Source organism: Mastomys coucha, unplaced genomic scaffold (genome assembly GCF_008632895.1).
Source record: "Mastomys coucha isolate ucsf_1 unplaced genomic scaffold, UCSF_Mcou_1 pScaffold9, whole genome shotgun sequence".
Taxonomy (NCBI): Eukaryota; Metazoa; Chordata; class Mammalia; order Rodentia; family Muridae; genus Mastomys; species Mastomys coucha.
In genome coordinates, this window is record NW_022196915.1 from 175482 (window position 1) to 197983 (window position 22502).

The following is a 22502-nucleotide window of genomic DNA, read 5'->3' on the forward strand; positions in this document are numbered from 1 at the left end:
GCCTACTCATGGACTCCATTTTCTAAAGTGTTACTAACATCTAGAAATCTATTTTCTCACGTGTATCCCAAACGTCATGTTAGAATTCTTACGTGAGGAAGTGTTAGCAGCTACCTAGAGTTTTGAATGAGCACAAAGATCCACCTTGAGACATTTTATTAAATATTTTCAGATGCTGATTTCTATGTTTAAGGATAAAAATGCATTTAAAAAATACATATATATGGGATACATTTCCTATATGTGAAGAAATACGAACGACACATGAATTAACATTTGAAAGCAAAGTATTTCAGTGCTGAAGTTGAAATATCCCAAAAGCACAACACAGGGAACCCAGGATGCCCATGCAGCTTTTTATTGTCCTTGTAAATGGTGACGGTCAGCCCATCTATGGTTTGGGGTCTGCTTCCATGGTGCTCTCTTGAGCTTCATCCACCTCTGACAGCTTGTCGTCATCTGTAGTTAAGAGGACACAGAATCTTATTCCATGTCACCTACATTTTGCGCCTAATAATGCATGAAAAGTTTTATTTTGCATTAGCAAATATATTTAAATCAAGATGGCAAAATGGTAAATTATGGCTGTAAACAGCCCACATCATTGTTTGATTTTAAAAACAGGCAAAGGCACATCTTGTTGAGCCTAATGACTTAAGCTCGATCTGGAAATCACATGGTGGAAGAAGATAGCTGACTTTTACTTGGCCTCTAGCCTCCATATGCTCAGCATGGTTATGCGTGCAGCCCCTCTGCACCCAAACACACACACATGCACACACACACAATGTTATATATTTGGTTATTTTTACACATTACTAAAGAGCATATAATTTGTGTGATAGATTTCATTAAAAACAAATGAACTAAACTCTAGGTCTTAGCCTGATATATTTTTTTAAAAAAACAACCAGACATCAGAGAACACAGCATATTCTACTTCGTTACAGTCATAAGAAAGTTCAAGTCTTCAATTTCTCGGTGTGCCCCCCATTTGCTAAACATGCAGGCAGTCTAGCACATCAATGAATTACAGTAGTTTGCCCACATCCCCATCACTCTTGAAATTTTCTTATTACTAGACATGTATGCAAAGCACAGATAACCACAAAATCATTGCTCTTCTACTTGTACACATAAAGTTCAACAGATCAGTGTTTTTTTTTTTTTTTTGTTTTTTTGAGACAGGGTTTCTCTGTGTAGCCCTGGCTGTCCTGGAACTCATTCTGTAGACCAGGCTGGCCTCGAACTCAGAAATCCACCTGCCTCTGCCTCCCAAGTGCTGGGATTAAAGGCGTGCGCCACCACCGCCCGGCTCAGATGAGTGTTTTCTCATGCTACCCAGATACACCACTCCATTCTGGAGGTAGACTCTCTCACCAAAGTATTCCTCAATCATTTAAAATTTCCCTAAGCAGTAACTTCGGAATGTTTTTTACTTACTCTCCAACGTCTGCTGAAGTTCATGGATGGTACTAAGAAGAACGTGAAATTGTTTCCGTCTCAATTCCAGCTGTGTTAAGAAGTAAACAACTTATATAAATTTGTCTCTAAATACACACATGCACATACAAACAAACATGTAGAGGCTAACATATATATTCAAATACCTTATCTTCAACACTTTCTTTAATATGTGAGAGATGCTCTAATTCTTTGCCCAGAGCCTCTAGCTCCCTAGGGGGACAAAATAAAACAAAACAATGTTATATTTAGCTACTTAAGGGAAAACTTACATAGTATTTAGGCCATGAAAAAACTATTCTGAAGATAAAAGGGTTTTGAGAGCACTTGCTTCTGTCTCAGAAGACCCAGGTTCTTTCTATTCCTAGTGCCCACACAGTGGCTCACAACTGTCTATAACGCTAGTCGCAGGGATCTGGTGCCCTTTTCTAGCTGCCATGAGCACCAGGCATGTAAGTGGTATATAAATATGTATGCATCAACACCCATTAAAAAATGGAATCCAGGGCTGGAGAGATGGCTCAGTGGTTAAGAGCACTGACTGCTCTTCCGAAGGTCCTGAGATCAAATCCCAGTAACCACATGGTGGCTCACAACCATCTGTAATGAGATCTGATGTCCTCTTCTGGTGTGTCTGAAGACAGCTATAGTGTACTTACGTATAATAAATAAATAAATCATTAAAAAAGAGAGAGAGAGAGGAAGGCACAGTCCCACAGTGACCTTGGGCTTTTGAAAAAAAAAAAAAAAGAAATCCAATAACCCTGTAGGAAGATTTTGAAACTGAGGATGATTTCCTAGCTCCTAAATTGTATTATAGATACACATTTTAAAATAACAAAAAATATAATTTCATAATTTCTTTTAAACACATCTATTTGTATCTCTGAGTAATATACAGAATTAGTATAAAATATTTGAGGGAGTTTTTAATTTTCAAAAATGATATTTCAGAAAGTGTCTTTTCATTAAGTGTCTTTTTTTTTTTACTGTTTATATGTTTTTCAGCTGTTTTAAAGATGTGCATGTAGCATAATCTTTATTGGTATTCAATACTCTGTTATAGTAAGAGAATAAAGTATCTATTTCTTTTGGGGGTATATTGCATACATGTTCTGAACCAATAGGCAGTAATCCCGGAGATAGCAAGGGATCTTATCAGGTAGCATAAGACCATGTGATAATAAAAGATGACCCTTCATTTGGGTATATTCTGTTTATCTGAGAATGTAGTGTGTGGCGTAGTTCTTCAGTATTTTGTATAAAGGCCAGCTCCCTGTAAAGTTCTATACTCACTTCAGTGTCTCATGCCTGTCTGGGTGATGCTGAATCACTTTGGCCAAAGCGTCATATTCTGAAAGACAAGAAAATATTTGCCAAATTAAGGCACTTTGTGAACCTAGATTATCAAAAAGAAATGTGTAAATGAAAATAAGTCTTATTCACTTTCTTAAGAAAATGACAATAATGTGGTGGTACATGCCTTTGATCCCTGGACTTGGGAGGCAGAGGCAGAAGCCAAGGCTAGTGGATCTCTGTTTGCTCCAGGCTAGTCTGGTCTAAATAAAATAGCAAGTTCCAGGACAGCCAGGAAAAATTACACAGAAAAATCCTGTCTTGAAAAAGACCAAAAACAAAACAAAAGCAAGAAACCAAACCAAACCAAACCAAAGCAAAAAAAAAATCAGTCATAAGCACATCATAATGACCTCATGTTCCAAGCAGGGGTCCTCACTCTCACTTCCGGTGTTCCAGTCATGTGACAGAATGAGAGGTGGGCAGCAGCACAAACAAGACTTAGGAGCACCATCAAATGACTGATTCAAAAGTTCTTAACTCTTCCTCATACCCTCGCCAAAACAAACACACACACAAAAAACACCAAAGAAAATGTATCTTTCTGGACCAGTTTCACAAATCTTAGATTCTATGAATCTAATCTATAAAACCTCACAATTACCAAATAATAGCATTTTTCTATTTCTATTTAGTTTTTCACAACACTGTCATAGTTATTCTTTCTTTCTCTTTCTGTTTGTTTCTTTCTGTCTCCCTATTTAATTTAGAGCTAAGTTTCTACTAGACCCAATTATGATATTCATTCATTCATTCATTCATTCAGGGGTAAGTTTCCACTAAAACCAGGCTGACCTAGAATCTGTAACCTTCATGCCTTAGCTAAGTGATGGAAGTTCAAGTATGTACCATTACAAACACTTTAAACATTGCTCTTTATCTTTTTCTAATTTATATAATGGGAAGAGTAATATTCCTACTATTAAAAATAATTTCCAGGGCTAGAGATGACTTAGCAGTTAAGAGCATATACTACTAATGTTTTACAGAATCCCAATTCGGTTTCCAGCACTCATATGTAGTTCACAACTGCCTCAACTCCAGGGATAAGATGGCCACTTATGGCCTCCATGGGCACCTATACTCAGCTGTACATATGCAAATGTATGACATTAAAATTATTTTCAGATAGCCAGATAGGATACTAAGTAAAGGATATCCTGACTTAAGAGATCAGAATAAAACTAGACTTTAGTTCTGTCTTTAATATGTCTATGTTTATTTTATTTTTATATATCTATGTGTGTTGGAGGGCTATGACACAATGAGGGACTCACTTCTCTCCTTCTACCATGTGGGTCCTGGGGCTTAAGGTCAGGGACATGCTTGGTGACAAGTGCTCTTGCCCGCTGGGCCAATTTGCTGTCTCTTCACTTTAACTTTGCTTTATTAGGTAATTCTGTGGATAACGTTTATTTGCTTTGTGAATAATGAAGGTTAAATTTCTTTTCCATTTTTTTGAAAGTAGCTTCATTAACCCAGCAAATAAACACCTCAGTCTGTCATATAATTCACATTTGCAGATGAACTGTAACACTGCTTAGGGGGGAAAGGATGTGAGGATGGTAAAAAATACTGAAATATTCTTAGATAAACAATAAAACTCAGCAAAATAAATTCTTTTCAGCTTACTTTGCCTTCTCTATGTTAAGTAACCGAGTTTTAAGAATAAGTATAATTGCTAATTATTTTTTGTAAACTGAGTCATGTTGCAGAATTTACCTTTCAATATTAAAAACTTCATGGAACTTGAAATTAGGAATAAAATATCTGTAACCTAAGTCTTTCAAATCCTTACCTTGTCGATTTTTTCGAATTCGTTTTGCTTGAAGAATCTGCTTTTTACACTCAGCAATTTTTTCATGTGCTCCAGCAATACTACATTCTATTTTTAAAAAAGGTAGTTGTAATAACATATATAATCTGTTTTAAATAGACATTCCATTGATAACACAATAGGCAATGACATTCTAAAAAATATCTACAACACAAAGTGCTACATGTTATTACTCAACACTGTGGCTGCTGACAGCAGACTCTTTATTACTACTGTAATTACTGATAATATTTTACTATAATCCACATATTGTTATCAGATAGCTTTTCCTTTAAACCACAAAAATACAATTGTAGAAAGAACCACTATGTTTACCTATTTCTTTGTATATTTTTTCATAATTTTCCATTTCTCTGAGATTCATATCATATACCAGCAATGTTTTGCCCATTGAAAATTCACACTGGGACAGAGTGCTCAGCATGCGTTGGTACTGGCTATATCTAATGAAAAAGAGAATAAAAAGAAATTGTAAACTAAACCAAATTCTGACAGAATTTTTAACTTAAAATAGCTTTGAACATCCACCCTTACAATTTTTGTTGCTAGACATGATATATATGAATTTATAAGTTATTCTGGTTACAAAGACAAGATGAGACTACTGTTCTCATCCAAACAATTTGTCTGCATCTCAGTCACCCTTAACAATATTTTGATTAAGAGTTTCTTCAGAATTCTGGTCTCACAATTTTTATACTTAAGTAGAAAATAAATCCAGCAAAATTTCATAAAATCAGTATGTAATTATTTTGCAGCAGCTTAAATATTAACTTATTAACAAAGAAAAACCTTCATTTAGCGATAGCAAATATTGATTTGCTAAAAGTAATCAAATTATTAAGCATGAGTTTGATCTTCATTTCTTCTTTTACTAATGTCCTTTCTGCATGCTATACAAACATAAAGGAGACCTCCAAAGCGAAGAACAGAAAAAACAAACAAACAAACAAACAAACAAAAAACCAAACTTGTGATCAGTCAAGAAGTGGCCGCACTGGACAGATAAAGTGAATAGAACTATTTAAGATGGCCTTAATAAAGATCCACCAGGATACTGATACAGTAACATCAGTGGAATACAGTACCCTTCTTCTTGGGATCCAGAGTTGCACCATTTAATGAAGCTTTTCACGAGGAGATTAATTCTCCGATCATCCCCAGCACCATCTCCATCAATCAGAAGACGCTTCCGTATGACTTCGTCTAGAGGAAAAAGGATGAATAAGAATTAAAACGAACATTTGGTTCTGAGCAACTCTCAAGACAACAGTATATAACTACTCATTTGCTCAATGAAAAGAAAATTACTGAAATATAAGTACATTTAATGCCACCAGTTGAGGTGTCACTTAGAAGCAAGAAAAAATGGTAAATTTTATATGTATTTTGGCACAACTAAAAATCTTTTGTTTTTTTCATCTTCAAAGAAAAGTGATTGTCTATGGTATATCTGCTCATCCTAGTGGCTGAGGTTTTAGGTGAAACTCTATCTTCACAATTGGCATTCTATGGGTTGCTAAGAGGAAAATTTTAGGTATATCAGAAAGGCTAAGTCAATAATTGTTAAGAGAAAAATTTTTGAAGAAAAAAAGAACAGAAAAAAAAAAAAGCTGTCCAAACTAAAGGAAGCCAGAACTGTACAGAGTTTTAGCTAAGTGAGAGGCAGTGACAGAACAGAGAAAGTTTCCTTGCATGTAGTATCAAGTTACAAAAAAGAGTAACAGGTCAGAGAAAAAGGAAAAGATTCATGAAGTAATACAATTTACTTGTTAAACACTCTAAAGCAACACTGTCTCGTCCTTCCTTAGAGACAGTGCAGGCTGACCTGGAGTTCAAAGCAGTCTCTGCCACCACAAGATGGGACGACAAGTATGAGCCACTGTACCTGACTTCAGTGTCTCATTTTTTGCCCCAATGCAAAGAGAAAATAGAACAGAAAAGCAGTGCAAAATGATGGTGAGAACAAATGTGGTCCAACCAGCCTGAGCTAGTGTTTGCTTGTTTGTTATTTATTTAACGCATGTGAGTACATACATGGTCACTGTCTTCAGGCATACCAGAGGGGACATTGGATCCCAGATGGTTGTGAGCCACCATGTGGTAGCTGGGAATTGAACTCAGGACCTCTGGAAGAGGAGTCAGTGCTCTTAACCATCTCTCCAGCCCCTGAGTCAGGACCAAGAAATGCTGGGCCATAATCACAAAGGCAAACGGAAATGGGGAAAAATCATTTTCTTCTACCAGATCATAACTCAGTAATAAAACTGTTGCCAAGATGTTCAGACACTGTACTTATGCACACTGTTACACATGTAGAGACATGGATATAGCTAATCAAGCTTGAAATGGATATACCTTTGCCCTGCCCCCTGGAAAAAGTATTTTGAGTTTTGACACAGGATCTCTCTATACAGAGAAGAAGCTTATTCTGAAACTGTAGCAGAGGCTGGAATTACAGGTGTGCAGCACCATGCAAAACAGACATAAACAGATGTTTTTAGCAGTGTTGTTGGCAGTACAAAGACTGCAAACCTAAACACTGAAGCTTGTTAAATTATGATGAACTCAAATATGTTAGAAGGATAATGCCAAAACAACTTCTTTAGATAATTAAAGTAACTTCTGAGAAGCAGAGGATGTTGTCCAATGTGTTAAAAAAAATGTGTATATAAGCATGTATACATTCAGAAAATATCTCTGGAGGGAATCATAGGTAATGAACAATATTAATGATTGTTTCTGATAAGCAGATTACAGATAGAGATGAAAAATGATTTTCTTAGATACCAATTTATCAGTTTTGTTTATTTTCTGGGCTTTCATTTTCTTTTAAACTAAATTCACTATATTTTGAATACAAATAATTCCTGGAGTTCTCCATGAGTCAGCAGCAAAGTCTGACAACAGCTCCACTGTGTAGGCATGAGGCAAGTGCAGTGAAGACAGGCCCAGTACAGGACACTCTTAGCAGACCACCCTTAGAATAGCTTTCTTTGAAAAGGTGTTCAAGCTGGTGGTGGTGCACACCTTTAATGCCAGCACTTGGGAGGCAGAGTCAGGCGGATTTCTGAGTTCAAGGCCAGCCTGGTCTACAAAGTGTGTTCCAGGACAGCCAGGGCTACATGGAGAAACCCTGACTCGAGAAAAAAAAAAAAAAAAAGCAAAGGTGCTTAAACTACAGATTCATCTGATCATTTAAATGTGTTTAAAAAATACTAATGTTTTCAAGCTTTAATTACCAAACAACTTGAAGAGATCAGGGTAAATAAGACACACAGTCCTTAAAGAGATTAAAACTCACTGGGCGGTGGTGGCGCACACCTTTAATCCCAGCACTTGGGAGGCAGAGGCAGGTGGGTTTTTTAGTTCGAGGCCAGCCTGGTCTATAGAGTGAGTTCTAGGACAGCCAGGGCTATACAGAAAAACCCTGTATTGAAAAACCACAAAAAAAAAAAAAAAAAAAAAAAAAAAAAAAAAAAAAAAAAAAAAAAAAAAAAAAAGATTGAAATGTAGAGTTTTTGAATACAAGTACACACACACACACTTCTGTCACACACACATTTTGGGATAAGGCCATGCCCTGAAATTTGCTGGCTTCAAACTCCCAGAACTTGTCTGCTTCGGTCTGTTAAGTGCTGGAAAGAAAGGCACACCTTGGGGCTGGAGATAGCTAAGTGGTTAAGAATGCACACTGCTTTTCCTGAGGACCTGAGTCTAGTTCTCAGCACCCACCTGAAATATCAAACATAACTGCAGTAGGAAACAGAGGGGACTGAATGCCACCACACCCACTATCTTAAGTCCGGCAACTAGAAGTATTTAAACTATGGTTTGTGATCATGCCTAAGTTCTGTGCATCATTACATACGAATGTAGTATTCCTATTTTGCAAAATGTCCACAAGCCTATTTGGACAATAGCCAAATCAATAGCCAAAAACCAAATCAATAGCCCCAACCAACTTAACCTCCTTTGGTAGTTCGGATTATACTGGAACTCACAGCAATTCTTCTGCCTCAGTCTCCTAATGGTTATTACAGGTGTGCAGTACCATGACTGACTTCAAGATCCTCATCTTCCTTCCTCCCTTCCTCCCTTCCTCCCTCCCTCCCTCCCTCCTTCCCTCCCTCCCTTCCTTCCTTCCTTTTGGAGACAGGGTCTCTCCATGTAGCCTTGGCTGCCCTGGAACTCACAGACATCATTCAGCCTTTGCTTCTGGGGTACTGGGATTGAAGGTGTGAGTCACCACACCCAGACTGATTTCAGTATTTTGTAATTGGGTTTGATGCCTACAGAGGTCTTCAAAAGATCATTGCCTCAGTTAAACACTAACAAAGACTAGCACTTATTTTCATTATCATAGCAACAATTACTTATACAAAAAGTGTGAGTGAATTCTGAGAATGGGGAGCTTTGCACTTTTGGTGTAGAAATAGCACCCACTGAGCACACTGAGGTGTCTAGTTAGAAGAGCATACACCTTAGAGGAGGTAGAATTTGACTGGCTCTTTATCAGTATTTCTCAAAGTTTCTAACATAGGCTTCACTCAGGAGTTATCAGCAATAGCTGAGTTAAGCAATATGATATCACTTATATACTATAACACTAATAATAAATGAAAATACTCCATCAGTCTATAAGTGGGCGAACAAGTTAAATAAATTTGGTATAGGAACACAATGGAGTATTATCAAGTTGGAAACAAAGATGAGGAAATAGTTTTTGATACAGAGATAAATTAAAATACAAGACAAAGAAGTGCATAGTATGTGTCATTCAAATAAAATGGGATGAGGAAGTATATTTACATGTGCTTGCATTTGCTTAGCTACACTGTAATGATATAAAAGAACAAATAGAAGGGGTTATCAAGACAGGGGCCAATATAAGTGGAGGGCAGACTAGAAGATGCAGGAGTAGAGAGTCTGGTTTGAGTACCAGAAGACTCAAAATCTGCTAGCTGTTCTGTTTAACGAGGAAAGAATGCTGAAGTCTTCCCATTTCATGCCATATCCACAGGGAAAAAGCTGTGCGCTCCAGCAGAGTTGGGGAATAGACAGACTAGAACCTCAGAAACCTGGATGAGGAAAGACAATGTGCTCAGACATCAGATGCTAATTTACAGCTTACGCTTCTGGGAGGATGGTATTTGTTGATGGATAGTTGAGCTGGCAGAACTTTCTAGTAGGAGCAAAACTGAAAACAATATACAAAATCGACTGCAACTGGGAAAAGCAAGGCAGCTTATGAGAGGAGGTTGTCAAGCCACACGCAGCTAGGAACCAGGCCTAACCTATCACAGAGGGATCACAGGTCCTGGAAGGCAGCTTAGGACTGAGCACACTTGGCATCAGAAGGAGCAGGCAGTACAAGTGGGAAAGTAGTCTGCATAGGAGAGGCTTCTGCTCTAGGCAGACTCAAGGCCCTCCTTGAACTTCCACCCCATCCCTCTTTAAGCACAGTTCTTTACAGCTCTGGGCCACAAATCAAAACTTGGAAACAATGGTTTTGGTTGTGCACACAGTTTGCTTTATATGTAAGTACTTGAGATCAATACATAACTCCTGTAAAATAAGAATACAAACTGGTTTGTAGGAATGCTGAGAACCATTCTGAAATAAAAGTGAAAGTAATGATGCCTGTGCATAGGAAACCCTCAAACATTATCCTTTTCTTGATGTTAAATTTTAACCCACAATTTGCAACACCCTAAAAATGTTACTAGTAAAGTAAGATACTTTTCTACTTATACAGTTACATATCTGTGCAGATACATATGATGTATTCAAAATTTTGCTCACTTGTGATTGCTTATCTCAAACTTGCAATAATTCTTTCTCAAATGTTGTATGGAGTCTAGAAAACAGACCAAAAATAACTGCCACAGCATATACCTTGTAGCATATACACTAACAACAGATAGAAAGGTACATTTCTGGTTTGTGAATAACTTCTATTCTTTTTATAGTCCCTAACATATATGGCATGAATTTTTTTTTTTTTTAGCAACACCTCATAATTTAGGTCTGTACTGAACATACCTAAGACACTTGACTTCAAAAGTTACCAAGACTGAAATCTTCTGTAAGTAATCTGAATGCCTGTACTAATCCCACCAGACCTTGGGGCCTTTCTATACAAACAAACAAGCAAAAGAGGCTTAGAAACTATTTTATTGATATTAACTTGATGAGAAACTATGACCATGCAAAGATAATGTTTATATAAATTCCTGTTAGATTTACCATTCCATTACCACCACTCGTGAGTTATTAAGATGAATTACACATAGCTCATTTGTTACCTTCCTCCTGTTTCCACCCTTCATGAAGTTTAAAGTCATTAGAATGATTTTTAATGTCAACAGTCTTAAGAGTATACATAAAAGGTAGACAAAATGAATAAACAAGGTAGTTTGATTTTTTTGTGTTAATTCTGCTCTCATCTAAGATACTTAGGCACAGTTAAACAAACTGTTGATGGTAAAACTAAAATTAAGTTAAACATTTTAAGCTAGACATGCCTACAAACCCAATATTTAGGAAGCTAAACCAGGAGGATCCAGAAATTGTACAATTTAAGAATAAAACTTTGTTTTGAAAAGCTAGCTCAGCTAAAGAGAAATTACTTAGTGTTGAACTAACTTAGTCCACAGGCAGTTAGTGCAGCAGGCAAACTGGATAGGTGCCCTGGTGCTGGTCAAGGACCGTGCCTAGCAGTGGGTCACTTGAATTCAACAAAGCAGCAAACACTTGCTCATTGTTTATTCCTAATTGTTTTCTCTCACAGAGAAGTGTACTGGCTCAGCTAATAAATTAACTAGTCATTCAATTTCAAAGCACTTTTACATGAATTATCACACTATAAAACCTATAAAATCTGTGCCATTATCTTTCATTTATAGATGACCAATGCCATCTTTGCCTTCACTGGAAAGTGTATACAGTTACATTATTATATAGTTCCATTATTCTGTCATATTGTTTATAAGCACATTAAAATCATTTTAACTTTTAATAAGTATATGTCTATGGAAGCTGTCATAGCCAAACAATTCTATTAAATGTAATATAGAGCCACATCTCACCCATTTTTCTCCCCATATGTTACTCTAGATATCAACATAACTACTTAATGTTCTCTGGACTACAAAAAGGGTTCTAACAGTTTAACATCCTTTAAATTATGACCTATAACATATAAGCTGTTTCATATCTTAACTTGTTCTCAGTTTCTCAAAACCCAGGAGTGGCTTTGCCAGACAAGCCACTAAGTCACTAACTCCAATCCCATTTTCTCACCTATGAATCCCAGTGCTGGGGATGTAGCTCAGCTCAGTGGTAGAGCACTTGCTTAGCATGCAAGGGCTCTTGGTTCAATCCCTAGTAACACACATATACACACACTGACACACATGCTGCTGATATCTGGGCTCCAGCATCTTTCCCTCTAATCTAGCACCTCATATTTGTTGATGGCTTATTTAAAACTGACTGCAGTTCAATTTTCTTCCCCCAAAGCAAAGGAAGGGGTACTCAATGAAGACACACTTCTCCACAGAGGAGTGAAAAGAGGTTAGTAAAACAGTTTCTGTGTTTAGGAATATTTACTGAACCTTCGTATGTATTTGACTCAGTACAAAGTTTTTTATAACGTTTTCATTTTCAAAACGCACTCCATGGTAGCTTTTATTAGTTTCTTCAATACACTGAACAAAATTGAGTCTTAAAGAAGCTAGGTAACCTCCACAAAGGCGAGAAGCTTGTAATGTAAAGTGGGGATTCCGGGCGCCTCCAAGGATTAGTGGGCTCAAGTTTCCTTCTCTCACCTAACAAAATCCATTCCTCCTTTGGAGCGAGACACAAAATCATCCAAGTCAGAAACTTAAGATCATCTCTGCCCTCCCCAAATCTGAGCAATCCTGACGTTCTCCAAGAGCTGTCACTTTTGGAATTCCCTCAGTTGGAGTTTTGTCATATTGATCAAAGACCCTATTACCTTCCACTAACCCACTGCAGAAGGAACTGAGATCAGATCACACTAGCTGGGCTGAAATCATCCAAGACCACCTGGCTGTTCTCCCAAAGGTACTGGCCTCAATCCCAGTACCTACACACATACCAGTTCACAACTACCTGCACCTTCTTCAGCCCTACAGGACTGGATACTGTTCTGTTCTCTATTGGTTTTTAACTCACTGAAACTCTGCTGTTATTTAATTTCTTTTGGTACCAGATTCATCTATAAAATAGGGATAATTATGGATAATACTGTGCAACAACACATGCTGCAAAGTATTATATAAATGTTAGTGAAAGGGAGAGTGATTTCTGCAACCCCCTTCCTCAGTATTCTCCAAAGAGTAGAATGGGTGTGTGAATTTTAAATGCACATCTGGTGCTTAAGATGTAGATCAGGACGAGGATGTAAAACAGCTTTCTAATGAATAGGACCAAGGGTTCTGTTCTCAGCATTGCAAATAAAGACATCAATTAATTAAATAAAAGCAAATGTGATAACACCACACTAATGTTTAAAACTTTCAATGACCAGATGCTGTGACATGTGCCTTTAGTTCCAGCACTCAGGAGGCAGAAGCAAGAGGGAATCTCTGAGTTCCAGGCCAGGCTGATCTACGAAGTGAGTTCCAGGACAGCCAAAGCTACACAGAAAAACCTTGCCTCAAAACCAAACTAAATAACAACAACAAAAAATAACCCTTCACTGGCTTTTCCTGACCTTAGAAATTTCATGGTGGGGCTGGAGAGATGGCTCAGTGGTTAAGAGCACTGACTGCTCTTCCAAAAGTCCTGAGTTCAAATTCCAGCAACTACATGGTGGCTCACAACCATCCATAATGAGATCTGTTGCCCTCTTCTGGTGTGTCTGAAGACAGCGATAGTGTACTTACATATAATAATAAATAAATCTTTAAAAAAAAGAAATTTCATGGTGTAAACTTTTTCTAAGTTCTAACTAATTAGTACATGCCATCTTTAATTTCTTTCATCATTTTGGGACTTGTACAGTGGTTGGTCACTTGTAATTCCAGTTTTAAAACACTTATTTACCCTTCAAAGGAGGGGAAGGCAAATTTGTCAAGTTTTCTAATCACCAGTTGAAAGACCAACAACCAGTTTAATTCCCAGGACTCATCTGATGGAAGTAAAGAAGTGACTTCAGCAAGTGTCCTCTGACTGCCACTCTTGTAGGGTGGCCTGCCTGGGGAACAATTGAGGGAGGAAGACAGAGACAGCTCAGAGCAAGTAAATGCAATAAACTTACCTTCACCCACCCTCCCAATTTTTTATGTTTATAGCCACACCAGACTACAGACATACAAGAGGAAACACCTTTGCCAGTTGGTTCTGGCTTCCAAACATGTTAAGTAAAGCAGCCCCTGGAAGTAAGCTAAATACTTCCTGAATACGTTAAACTAGAATTTAAAAGAACAAAAGACAAAGTTAAAATCCACCCCACCCCACCCCCAAGTTCCGGGGCCTTTATTTATACCCCACATCGACATGTCCTCCGCCAGTCCTCAAATTTGGGCCGATCGTTGTTCTTCCCACTTTCTGGAAGTCCTCAGTTTCTCCACTGGGATCCATAGCTACTGGTCAGCCCATCAAATAACAGCAAGCACCCGGAACCTTTCTACCCAAGCAGGTACCTTTCTAAGTTCTTGCTCCAGTTGCCTATCGTTATCAGTCCACTCTTCCCCCTAAATGTCCCCTTATTTCTGCTCTCGGTCCACAGACATCAACTGGCCACAATCCATCACTCCCGAGTCACTCGGGCCAACAACTCACCCTCCCCAACATGCCTTCCTTTTGTCGCCGCGGTCCAAGCCGCCGGCCTCATCCCCGGTTGGCGCCTTACCTTGTAAGTCGCCCAGATACACTTCCCGACCGGCCCTCCAGACACCCCTATTCCTCCTAGAGGCTGTCCCCTGCTCGGTGTCCTCACTGCACCGCCCTCCGAGCTCCAGGGCTCCCTGGGGCCCGCCGCGCTGCCGGTGGGCCCGACCCAGCCCAGCCGGGGAAGCCCCCCAGGCGGCCCCCTCGGCGCATTGCATCGCCTTGGCCGAGCGAGCGGCCCTCCGCCGCTCCCCGCCGCGCGCCGTCCCTGGAGCCCCTACCCCAGGCTGCCCGGATCCCAGCGCTGCCCCGCGTCCCCGCACTCCGCGGCGGCCTCACCGTCAGTCACGGCTCCCATGGCGTGCGCGGCGGCGGCGGCGGCGCGAGCTGAGGCGGCGGTTGGCGGCGGAGGTCAAACTCCCACAATGCAGCCGGGTAAACAGTCATGGAGGAGGAGGCGGCGGCGCCCGCGGCCGCCCTCTCCGACTCCTGAGTCGCGCCACGCCGCGCCGCCGCCGCCGCCGCGGACCCGCGCTCGCCGCTCTCCTGGGGCGCGGAGCGGCCGGCGGGTGAAGGGCGAGGCGGGCGGGCGGCCGGCAGCGGTTCGTCCCGCGGACACCGCCGTCCCGCCCGGCCCGCGCTCACAGGCCGCCCTGGAGGCCGCAGCCAGCCGCCAGGTGAGCTTCGGGCTGCGCGCGCTCGCGGGGTTCCGCGCTTGACGCTCCAGGTGACCTCTGTCCCCCGGCCGCCGGGGACCGTGCGCTCTGGTGGGATGGGGGCGCGGCGACTGCCGCCGCGGTGGCTCCCACGCGCGCCGCGGAGGGTCTCGAACCCGGGGTTTTGAGGCGGGCGCGGCAAGCCATCCTCCTTTCCTGAGCTCTGGCGGGTGCCGGCGAAGCCGGGAAAGAAACTTGGTTACCTGTCTAGGGGACATCACTCAAGACTAGGGGCTCAGGTCCCTACGGTTCTCACCCCTCACCCAGTTCTCCTTCGCTGCTGGAATCCAGATGGGGTGCCTTCATTTTCATACTATCTTTGCTTTTCAAAAAATGCTTCTTAAAGGGAAGTTGAAAGTAGGTGTTGGGGGAGGTAGTGCTGCTCATTGAAAAAAAAAAAAAAACAACCTTGCTTGGGGTGTGGAGTACTCATTTCTGGAACACACTGCAGTATAGTGTCATCTCTCCTGAAAAAAAAATCACTTGGATTCGACTTTGAGGAGTGTTCTCCTAAACGGAACCGTGTACGTGGTGGGAGTTGATTTGACCTCCAGCAAAGCCAGGTTTTTGTTTACCAGTTTTCAAGATCCCAAGTCCCTTGAACCTTCTGATCCTGCCTAAAGCAACTGTGTGGGGTCAGTTTGGTTGTTCAGATTTCTTAAGTGGGATGCGTGCATCTGCCCTGTGCTCCCTCGGTTCTTTAGCAGAAAACTTAGGATCATTCAAGTGAGGTGGTTTTTAACCTCGAGACAGAATTATGTGTATGTCAAATGCAGTTTTGCCTTTTGTCACTAAGGCAGAAATTACCCTGGATGAAGATTTTGAGGCACAACCGACCTCATCTAAATGTGAAACTGCTCACTGACTTTTTGAAAGAGTTCTGGTCTAAAGGCTCCTCCTAATTTGGACTTTGGACCATGTTCATTTCCTTGGCATAGGAAGGAGGATAATATTAATCTTAAATTCAGCAGGGTGGTGTGTGGTAGCCTATCTGGGCTGGCAGGTCTGTGAGTTGAGGCTAATCTGGGTCTGAATATGGAATTTTTGGCCAGCCTGGCTACATAGACACCCCCACCCCCGCCCTGAACCAAACAACAACAGCAACAAAATACCAAACCAAACCAAAACCAATTAGATCCTAAGTACCCTTAAACATTGTAAATGGAACATCTCCTGATTATTTCTGTGTTCTGGGTAACACTTTGGTAGGGAGACTTCTTGTTTACAAGGAAACTGCCAAGTAGTGAAAGGATACTTTGTAAGAGCATTTCTTGATTTTATCAGCATCTTGCTGACCTGGAAACGGTTATGTAGTGACGTCAAATAATTGTTAATGTTTTCATGGGAAACTAGCACTGCCCTCTATAACTTAGGCTTCTGTGAGCTACTTTGTCCAGTTTTCACAGACTCCTTTCATAAGTTTCTTTGGTTGCTCACAGTTTTCTTAGGCAGGGCTAAAATTAAAAAAAAAAAAAAAAAGACTTGAAGTGCCAGGCAGGGTGGCGCATGCCTTGGGAGGCAGAGGCAGGTGGATTTCTGAGCTTGAGGCCAGCCTGGTCTACAGACTGAGTTCCAGGACAGCCAGGGCTAGGGCTATACAGAGAAACCCTGCCTCGAAAAACCAAAAAAAGAAAAAAAAAGAAGAAAAAAAAAGACTTGGAGTATATTTGAAATTAAACATTCCTGAAGCTCATTGGTTCAGGTGATGGGAGACCAAGTAGGAAATATCTGAGCCTTTGGAAGTCTTAGGAGTTTTCTTCAAGCCATATAATTGAATTCATTATTGCATAGACAAGAACCTGTTAGGTGAACATCTGAGGATTCTGTTTAATATATGATATGTGTTGAGAGAACATCTTGCAATGAGTTTTATAGAAATGATCTTTTTATTTGCTAAGCTGTGGCTGATGTTAAAGTGGGGCGGACTCAAGCTCTCTGCTTTACTCAGGTGTCTTCTTTTTCTTTCCTTTTTTGGGATGAGGGGCATGGATCTTGATGGACAGAAACATAGAATTGGGAGGTAGTATGTTTTAAGCTACTGGAGAGTTGACTTGAACATGTAGACCTTAGTGTTAGTGTTTAGTGCAATCACTAGTTCCGTCTTTTTAAGAATATGAGGTATTAGTTAAGGAAGCTAGTATCTTTATTTAACATTTCCTTCCTGAAAATATCAAGACTCATGAGAGAACCAATGTTCTCTTGGTGTCTAGGGATTCTCATGTAGTGAGAAACATTTCAGGACACCTGCCCAAGAGTGGTACCACCCACAATGACATGGATCCTCCCACATCAAACAGCAGTGAAGAAATTGCACCATAGACAGGCTAGTCTTTTGTAGGCATTTTCTCAGTCAGGTTCCTTCTTCCCAGGTATGTTAAGGTTTGTGAGGAAAAAAGGTAGACATTTCTCAAGTTTATGTTTAGAGAAAGAGTTATTCTGGTCTGTAGACCTTTAGTGGGTCTCCAAGTATCAACCAACTTTTCTTTCTTATTTTTTTTAAGATTTGTTCATTTTATGTGTGTTTTGACTACATATATGTATATATGTGCACTATCACCAGGTGTGTAAATGTCATGATCCGTGGATGTCAGAAGAGGCTATGGGATGCCCCAGAACTAGAGTTATAGAAGGTTGTAAGTCACCATGTGGATACTGGGAAGTAAAGCAGGCCCTTTCCAAGAACAACAAATGGTTCTAACTGCTGGGCCATCTCCCCCAACCTCCCACCAAGCAATTTTTGATCCCTCTGTCACTGTGACTCATAGTTTTTGTTTTATGTGTTGGTCTACCACTGCGCTGCACTTTCAGCTCGATGGTCATTAAAAAAACCCTCTGACTTGGCTCTCTGTGTTGACTTTTCTGTACAGGGAAAATAAGTGTTACAGAACCGGGTTATATTTTCCTTTTAATGTTGAAGGAAGCAGGGACTTTAGGAATCCAAGGAGTTTGAAATGTATGGATGACATGTTTAAAATACTTGGGCCCAGCATTGTGGTGCACTCCTTTAATATAAGCTCTAGTAGCAGAGGCAGGTGGATTTCTGTGAATTCCAGGTCAGCCTGATCTACATAGTCCAAGACAACCAGGCCTATGTACAGGGCAATGTAGAGAAACCTTGTTTCAAAACAAATAACAAAACAAACCAAAAATGCTTTGGCTTTAAAACTAAATCTACTTGTACTGTTTCTGTGCCTTTGGCTGTTCTTTTCATTCATGGAGAACATTCCTGTCTGCTGCTTTTGGGCAGGAAAATCATTATCAGGGTTAGCTTTAGACTTGAATTGACTATTTCCTAAAATCTCTGGTTTGTTTACTCTGGGCCAGTTATGGACTACAATTTTTAAATAGAGAAGATGGTTATTAAATAGGCTAATAGATCCAAAAGACTCGCCCTTTCTTAGGACCCTAAGTATCCTGAAGGTGGTAGACATTTGAGAGGCATTAATTCTCGTCTTTAGAAAATATATCAGACTCCATTTCAAAGGGTATCTTTGATCATCCTCATTCTCTGGTTGACATTCTAAACTATCCTTCTTTCTTTTAAAGAATTTTTATTATAATTTTTTAAATCATTGTCTTGTGACTAAGTGAATGTGGATGTGAGAGCATGCCCTGGTGCGCATGTGGAGATCAGAGGACAAGTAGAGGAAATTCCTTCTCCTGGGGATCAAACTCAGATGCCCGGGTGCTGGCAGACTTTTTCCCTCATATCTTGCTAGCCCACCATCCTACTTTTAATACAGGAAGTCTTTTTCCACCTTGTTACTATGACTGGAACTCAGCATCTCTAGGATCTATCAAGACTTGTTTATTGTTTGTGGCAAGGAGTTACTCTCTCTGTGAGACTGGAAGGTTATGTCAGAATTCTGGCTATGGTATTGGCCAAACCAAGAAAAGCTCGAAAATTTAAAGTTGTAATTTGTTTACAAGTTACTTGGTTTTATGGCCAAGAACAGCATCTGTGAAGGATCAGAGGGTGAATATTTTGAACTTTACCATCTGTCTAGTTTTCTCTACTTACTCAACCCCACCATTATACGGAGAAATGGATGGCTGTGGCTTTGTTTCAGTGACACTTCATTTATGAACACTAACATCAGAATTTCACAACGTCTTTATATGCCACAAGATAGTTATTTTTAAGTATTTAAAAATATAAGAGCCATTCATAACTTGTTCTTTGTGTAGATAGCCGTTGGAATTGCCTTGTGGACTATCGCTTGCACATTCCCAACTTTAGTTAGGTAGTGATGCATGCTTGTAATCTCTGCACTTGGGAGATGGAAGCAGGATCAAGGCCAACTTCAACTCCATAGTAAGCTGAAAGCCAGTGTGAGCCACATGAGATCCTATTCCAGCCTCTCTCCTCCAGTAAGATAAAAGAGGAGTAGTATAGACTAGTGAGGCCCCCCCCACCCCCGAGCATTCGTGTGGCTGTTTGCCACCCCTAGTGCTTGATTCTTTTGGTATAGCAGCTTGACCCAATGCTGTATTCCCAGTAGGAGAAACCTTGAGTCAATAAGTTGCTACTAATCCTCAGTGGCACTCCTATTTTAGCACATTATTACAATGTGTCACTAATTAATTTTATTTATTGCTAAAGATGTTCTCACCTTGCCAATTTTCTGCAAAGCTTGATGATTGAAATCTGTCATGTGTGATGGCCTTGAAGAGAATCCCTGCCTTTGATGCTGTTACAAAATTCCTGTGGCCTCCTTTGCCACAGTAATCAATGTGGCCCTTCAGTCTGTTAACTAGACCCTGCTGTTACTAAGGAAACCTGGATTCACTCATGTATGTGAGTATGCATGTGTGTGTGTGTATGTGTATGTATGTGGATACACACACACACATACACATCAAACATTCCTGTTGTCTTCTACTCCCTAGAGATTAGCTCCAGATTGGTATGTCCTGAACATGGAAGTACATATGCCTGCATAATTTATCTGACAGTCTGTGATGCTCTGAGGACAGCTTCTTTTTAATTAAATTTTATTTATTTATTTGTTTATTTATTCATTCATTCATCCATTCATTCAGTAGGTCTGTGTATATGTGCAGGTCAGAGTAGAACTTGTGGGAGTTAGTTTTTCCTTCTGTTCAATAATTGAGAACATTTCCTATTTGTTGCTAAATAAGCGCTCATTCCCTGTGATAACTAATTCTATTGATGGTCTGTGTTGTCACGAATAAATTAAATATACTTCCTAATGTAGCTTTAAAAGGGTTTTCTGTATTACTGACATTTTCCAGACTCTTTGAATAAGGAAAAAGAATGCAAACAGGACCAGAAGAAACTCTCTGAAAACACATGCACAGAGTTCTCCACTGCTAAGGAGAATATACGTACTGTTCCTTATCTTATCTGTTGACTCTGATGTAGTCAGTTTTTCTTGTAGAGATAGCGCGAGGGAGCAGTGAAGCAAGAGCTCTCCCACTAGCTCTGCTACTTGATGGAAGCTGGGCTCACTTTCCCCTTCTATAAATGAGGCAGTAGCACTTGACGATTGCTGAGAAGGTGGAAGTATGAAAGTGGGCTTTGCAGAGGCCACATCCTTAGCAGCAGCTGAGAGGAAGAAGCCCCAGAAGGGAAGGAGGGGAGGCATACTTGACAGTAGTATTGGTTAGGAAGAATGGAGCTCCCTGCACATACAGACTTGCCTTGGGCAGAAGCTCTTCTGGCCACGTTCACTAACCACCCACAGTGGTTCTCTAGTTTCACCCTCTTTGTACAAACTCTGTGTGTGTGTGTGTGCACACACACACATACACGAGTGTACATGTATACACACATACAGGCTAACAACTCACTAGCATGAAATTGGCATTTCAAATGATTTGTTGAATGAATGAGTAATGGTGGCTTCACTTATTATTTCACTTATTTGCTTATACTATGCCTGCTGAACTTTTGAGATTTTCATCTTTTTTGATGTTTTTAAAAAAGTTCTGGGCTAGAGAGATGGCTCAGCGGTTAAGAGCACCAACTGCTCTTCCAGAGGTCCTGAGTTCAATTCCCAGCAACCACATGGTGGCTCACAACCACCTGTAATGAGATCTGATGCCCTCTTCTGGTGTGTCTGAAGAGAGCAATGGTGTACTCATATATATATATATAATAAATACATAAAAAAAAATTCTGGTGCTGCCAGGGAAGAGAGTACTTGCTGATTGTTAGTTTTTAAGTGAATTGTAGCAATTTTGTTACCTTTTATTTCTTCTTACTCAGTTATCTTCAGTTAAACTCAACTACGGTTGTACCTGTCTTAACCATGGTCAAATTTGAGAGTGAGATGCATTTTTATCCTCTGAGATACAGTTTACTGTTTATATGGAGTTAGAAACCTTGACATAGTCATGAAGGGTTAAATGTAGCCACATTTTGCTGTGATGTAGTTATGCTTTGATTGCAACAAACTTAATTAGCTATTATAGGAAACTAGGAAATGTTTGGAATATAAGACATTGCAATATGATAATCCATGAAACATGTCCATCACTTATGTATTGCCCATTAACAAACTACTCTAAACCACTGTGGCTTCAAACAACCATCGTTTATTTTCTTTTGAAGACATCTAAAGTGTTTATGTGTGTGTGCGCATGGGTTTGTGTGAGTATAAGGAGTGCCTGGGACACTGGATAGATGCCCTGGAGCTAGACTTACAAATGATTTGAGCTGAACAGTGTAACCAGTGTGACTACCAAATTCAGGCACTCTGGAAGAGCAAGACTCTCTCTTAGCTGTTGAGTCACCTGTCTCCACTCCACACGTGGCTGCCCTTACGGTTTGGTAGCCTGAAGCTGGTGGTCCAGGCTTGGTCACCTCTTAGCTGCTTGCGATCTCATCTTCCAGCTTTCAGATCAGATTTCCACACATAGAGGCACCACGTTCCAAGAAGGCAAGAGTTAGGCTTCTTGAGAACTAGACTTAAGAGTCATGGGGTGTCACTCTGCCAGATCTGTCAGAGCAAGTCACAAGGACAGCCTGCATGCAGGGTTTACAAGCAGATGACGCAGTTTTATTGACCAGGACTACAAACAGGCATGGCAGACATTGTAGTCCTCTGGGGGATAGTTGACTGCCTGTTTGCTTTCATGTTGTGGCTACTACAGTCCTGCTTCTGAGAGTAGTGCTGCATACTTTTTTTTTTTTAAATTCCTAGTCTTTGTTCTTTTTTGTATTATTATTATTAATTTTTTATTAGATATTTTCTTTATTTACATGTAAATGTCTCCCTTCCCAGTTTCCCCTCTAAAAAACA

The 22502-nt window shown here is 40.3% G+C and overlaps 2 protein-coding genes across 13 annotated transcripts in view; one reads left to right on the forward strand and one right to left on the reverse strand.

Moving 5' to 3' along the window:
• Positions 1-141: 141 nt before the first annotated feature.
• Thoc7 (THO complex 7) lies at positions 142-15555 on the reverse strand. 10 transcript variants are annotated; one of them, XM_031362219.1, is made up of 10 exons: positions 14858-15094; positions 13733-13883; positions 10463-10517; positions 5746-5863; positions 4973-5100; positions 4619-4705; positions 2761-2818; positions 1611-1677; positions 1444-1513; positions 142-459 (listed from the first exon to the last, which is right to left on the reverse strand). In XM_031362219.1, the coding sequence occupies exons 5-10, from the start codon at positions 5079-5081 to the stop codon at positions 392-394; spliced, it is 459 nt and encodes a 152-aa protein (XP_031218079.1). In that variant the 5' UTR covers positions 5082-5100; positions 5746-5863; positions 10463-10517; positions 13733-13883; positions 14858-15094; the 3' UTR covers positions 142-391. The 10 variants fall into 10 exon arrangements, with proteins under 10 accessions (XP_031218079.1, XP_031218081.1, XP_031218078.1 ...); XM_031362221.1 differs by lacking the exon at positions 10463-10517 and having other exon boundaries at positions 13733-13817; XM_031362218.1 differs by lacking the exon at positions 10463-10517 and having other exon boundaries at positions 13733-13879.
• Atxn7 (ataxin 7) overlaps positions 14965-22502 on the forward strand; it is a 153242-nt gene continuing 145704 nt past the window's right edge. The window contains exon 1 of one of the 3 annotated variants that reach the window (XM_031362209.1): positions 14965-15195. The gene's annotated coding sequence lies outside the window, so the exon portion shown is untranslated. The remainder of the gene's footprint in view (positions 15196-22502) is intronic. The other 2 variants (XM_031362207.1, XM_031362210.1) reach the window with 2 other exon arrangements.

Bases quoted from the DNA above. Each gene is read 5' to 3' on its own strand.
- Thoc7 (XM_031362213.1), bottom strand. From the start codon at position 14,736: ATGCAATGCGCCGAGGGGGCCGCCTGGGGGGCTTCCCCGGCTGGGCTG. The intron at 2,819-4,618 runs GTAAGGATTTGA...CTTGTCTTTCAG, and splicing joins AATTCGAAAAAATCGACAAG to AATATGACGCTTTGGCCAAA. The intron at 1,514-1,610 runs GTATTTGAATAT...TTCTTAACACAG, and splicing joins AAGAAAGTGTTGAAGATAAG to CTGGAATTGAGACGGAAACA.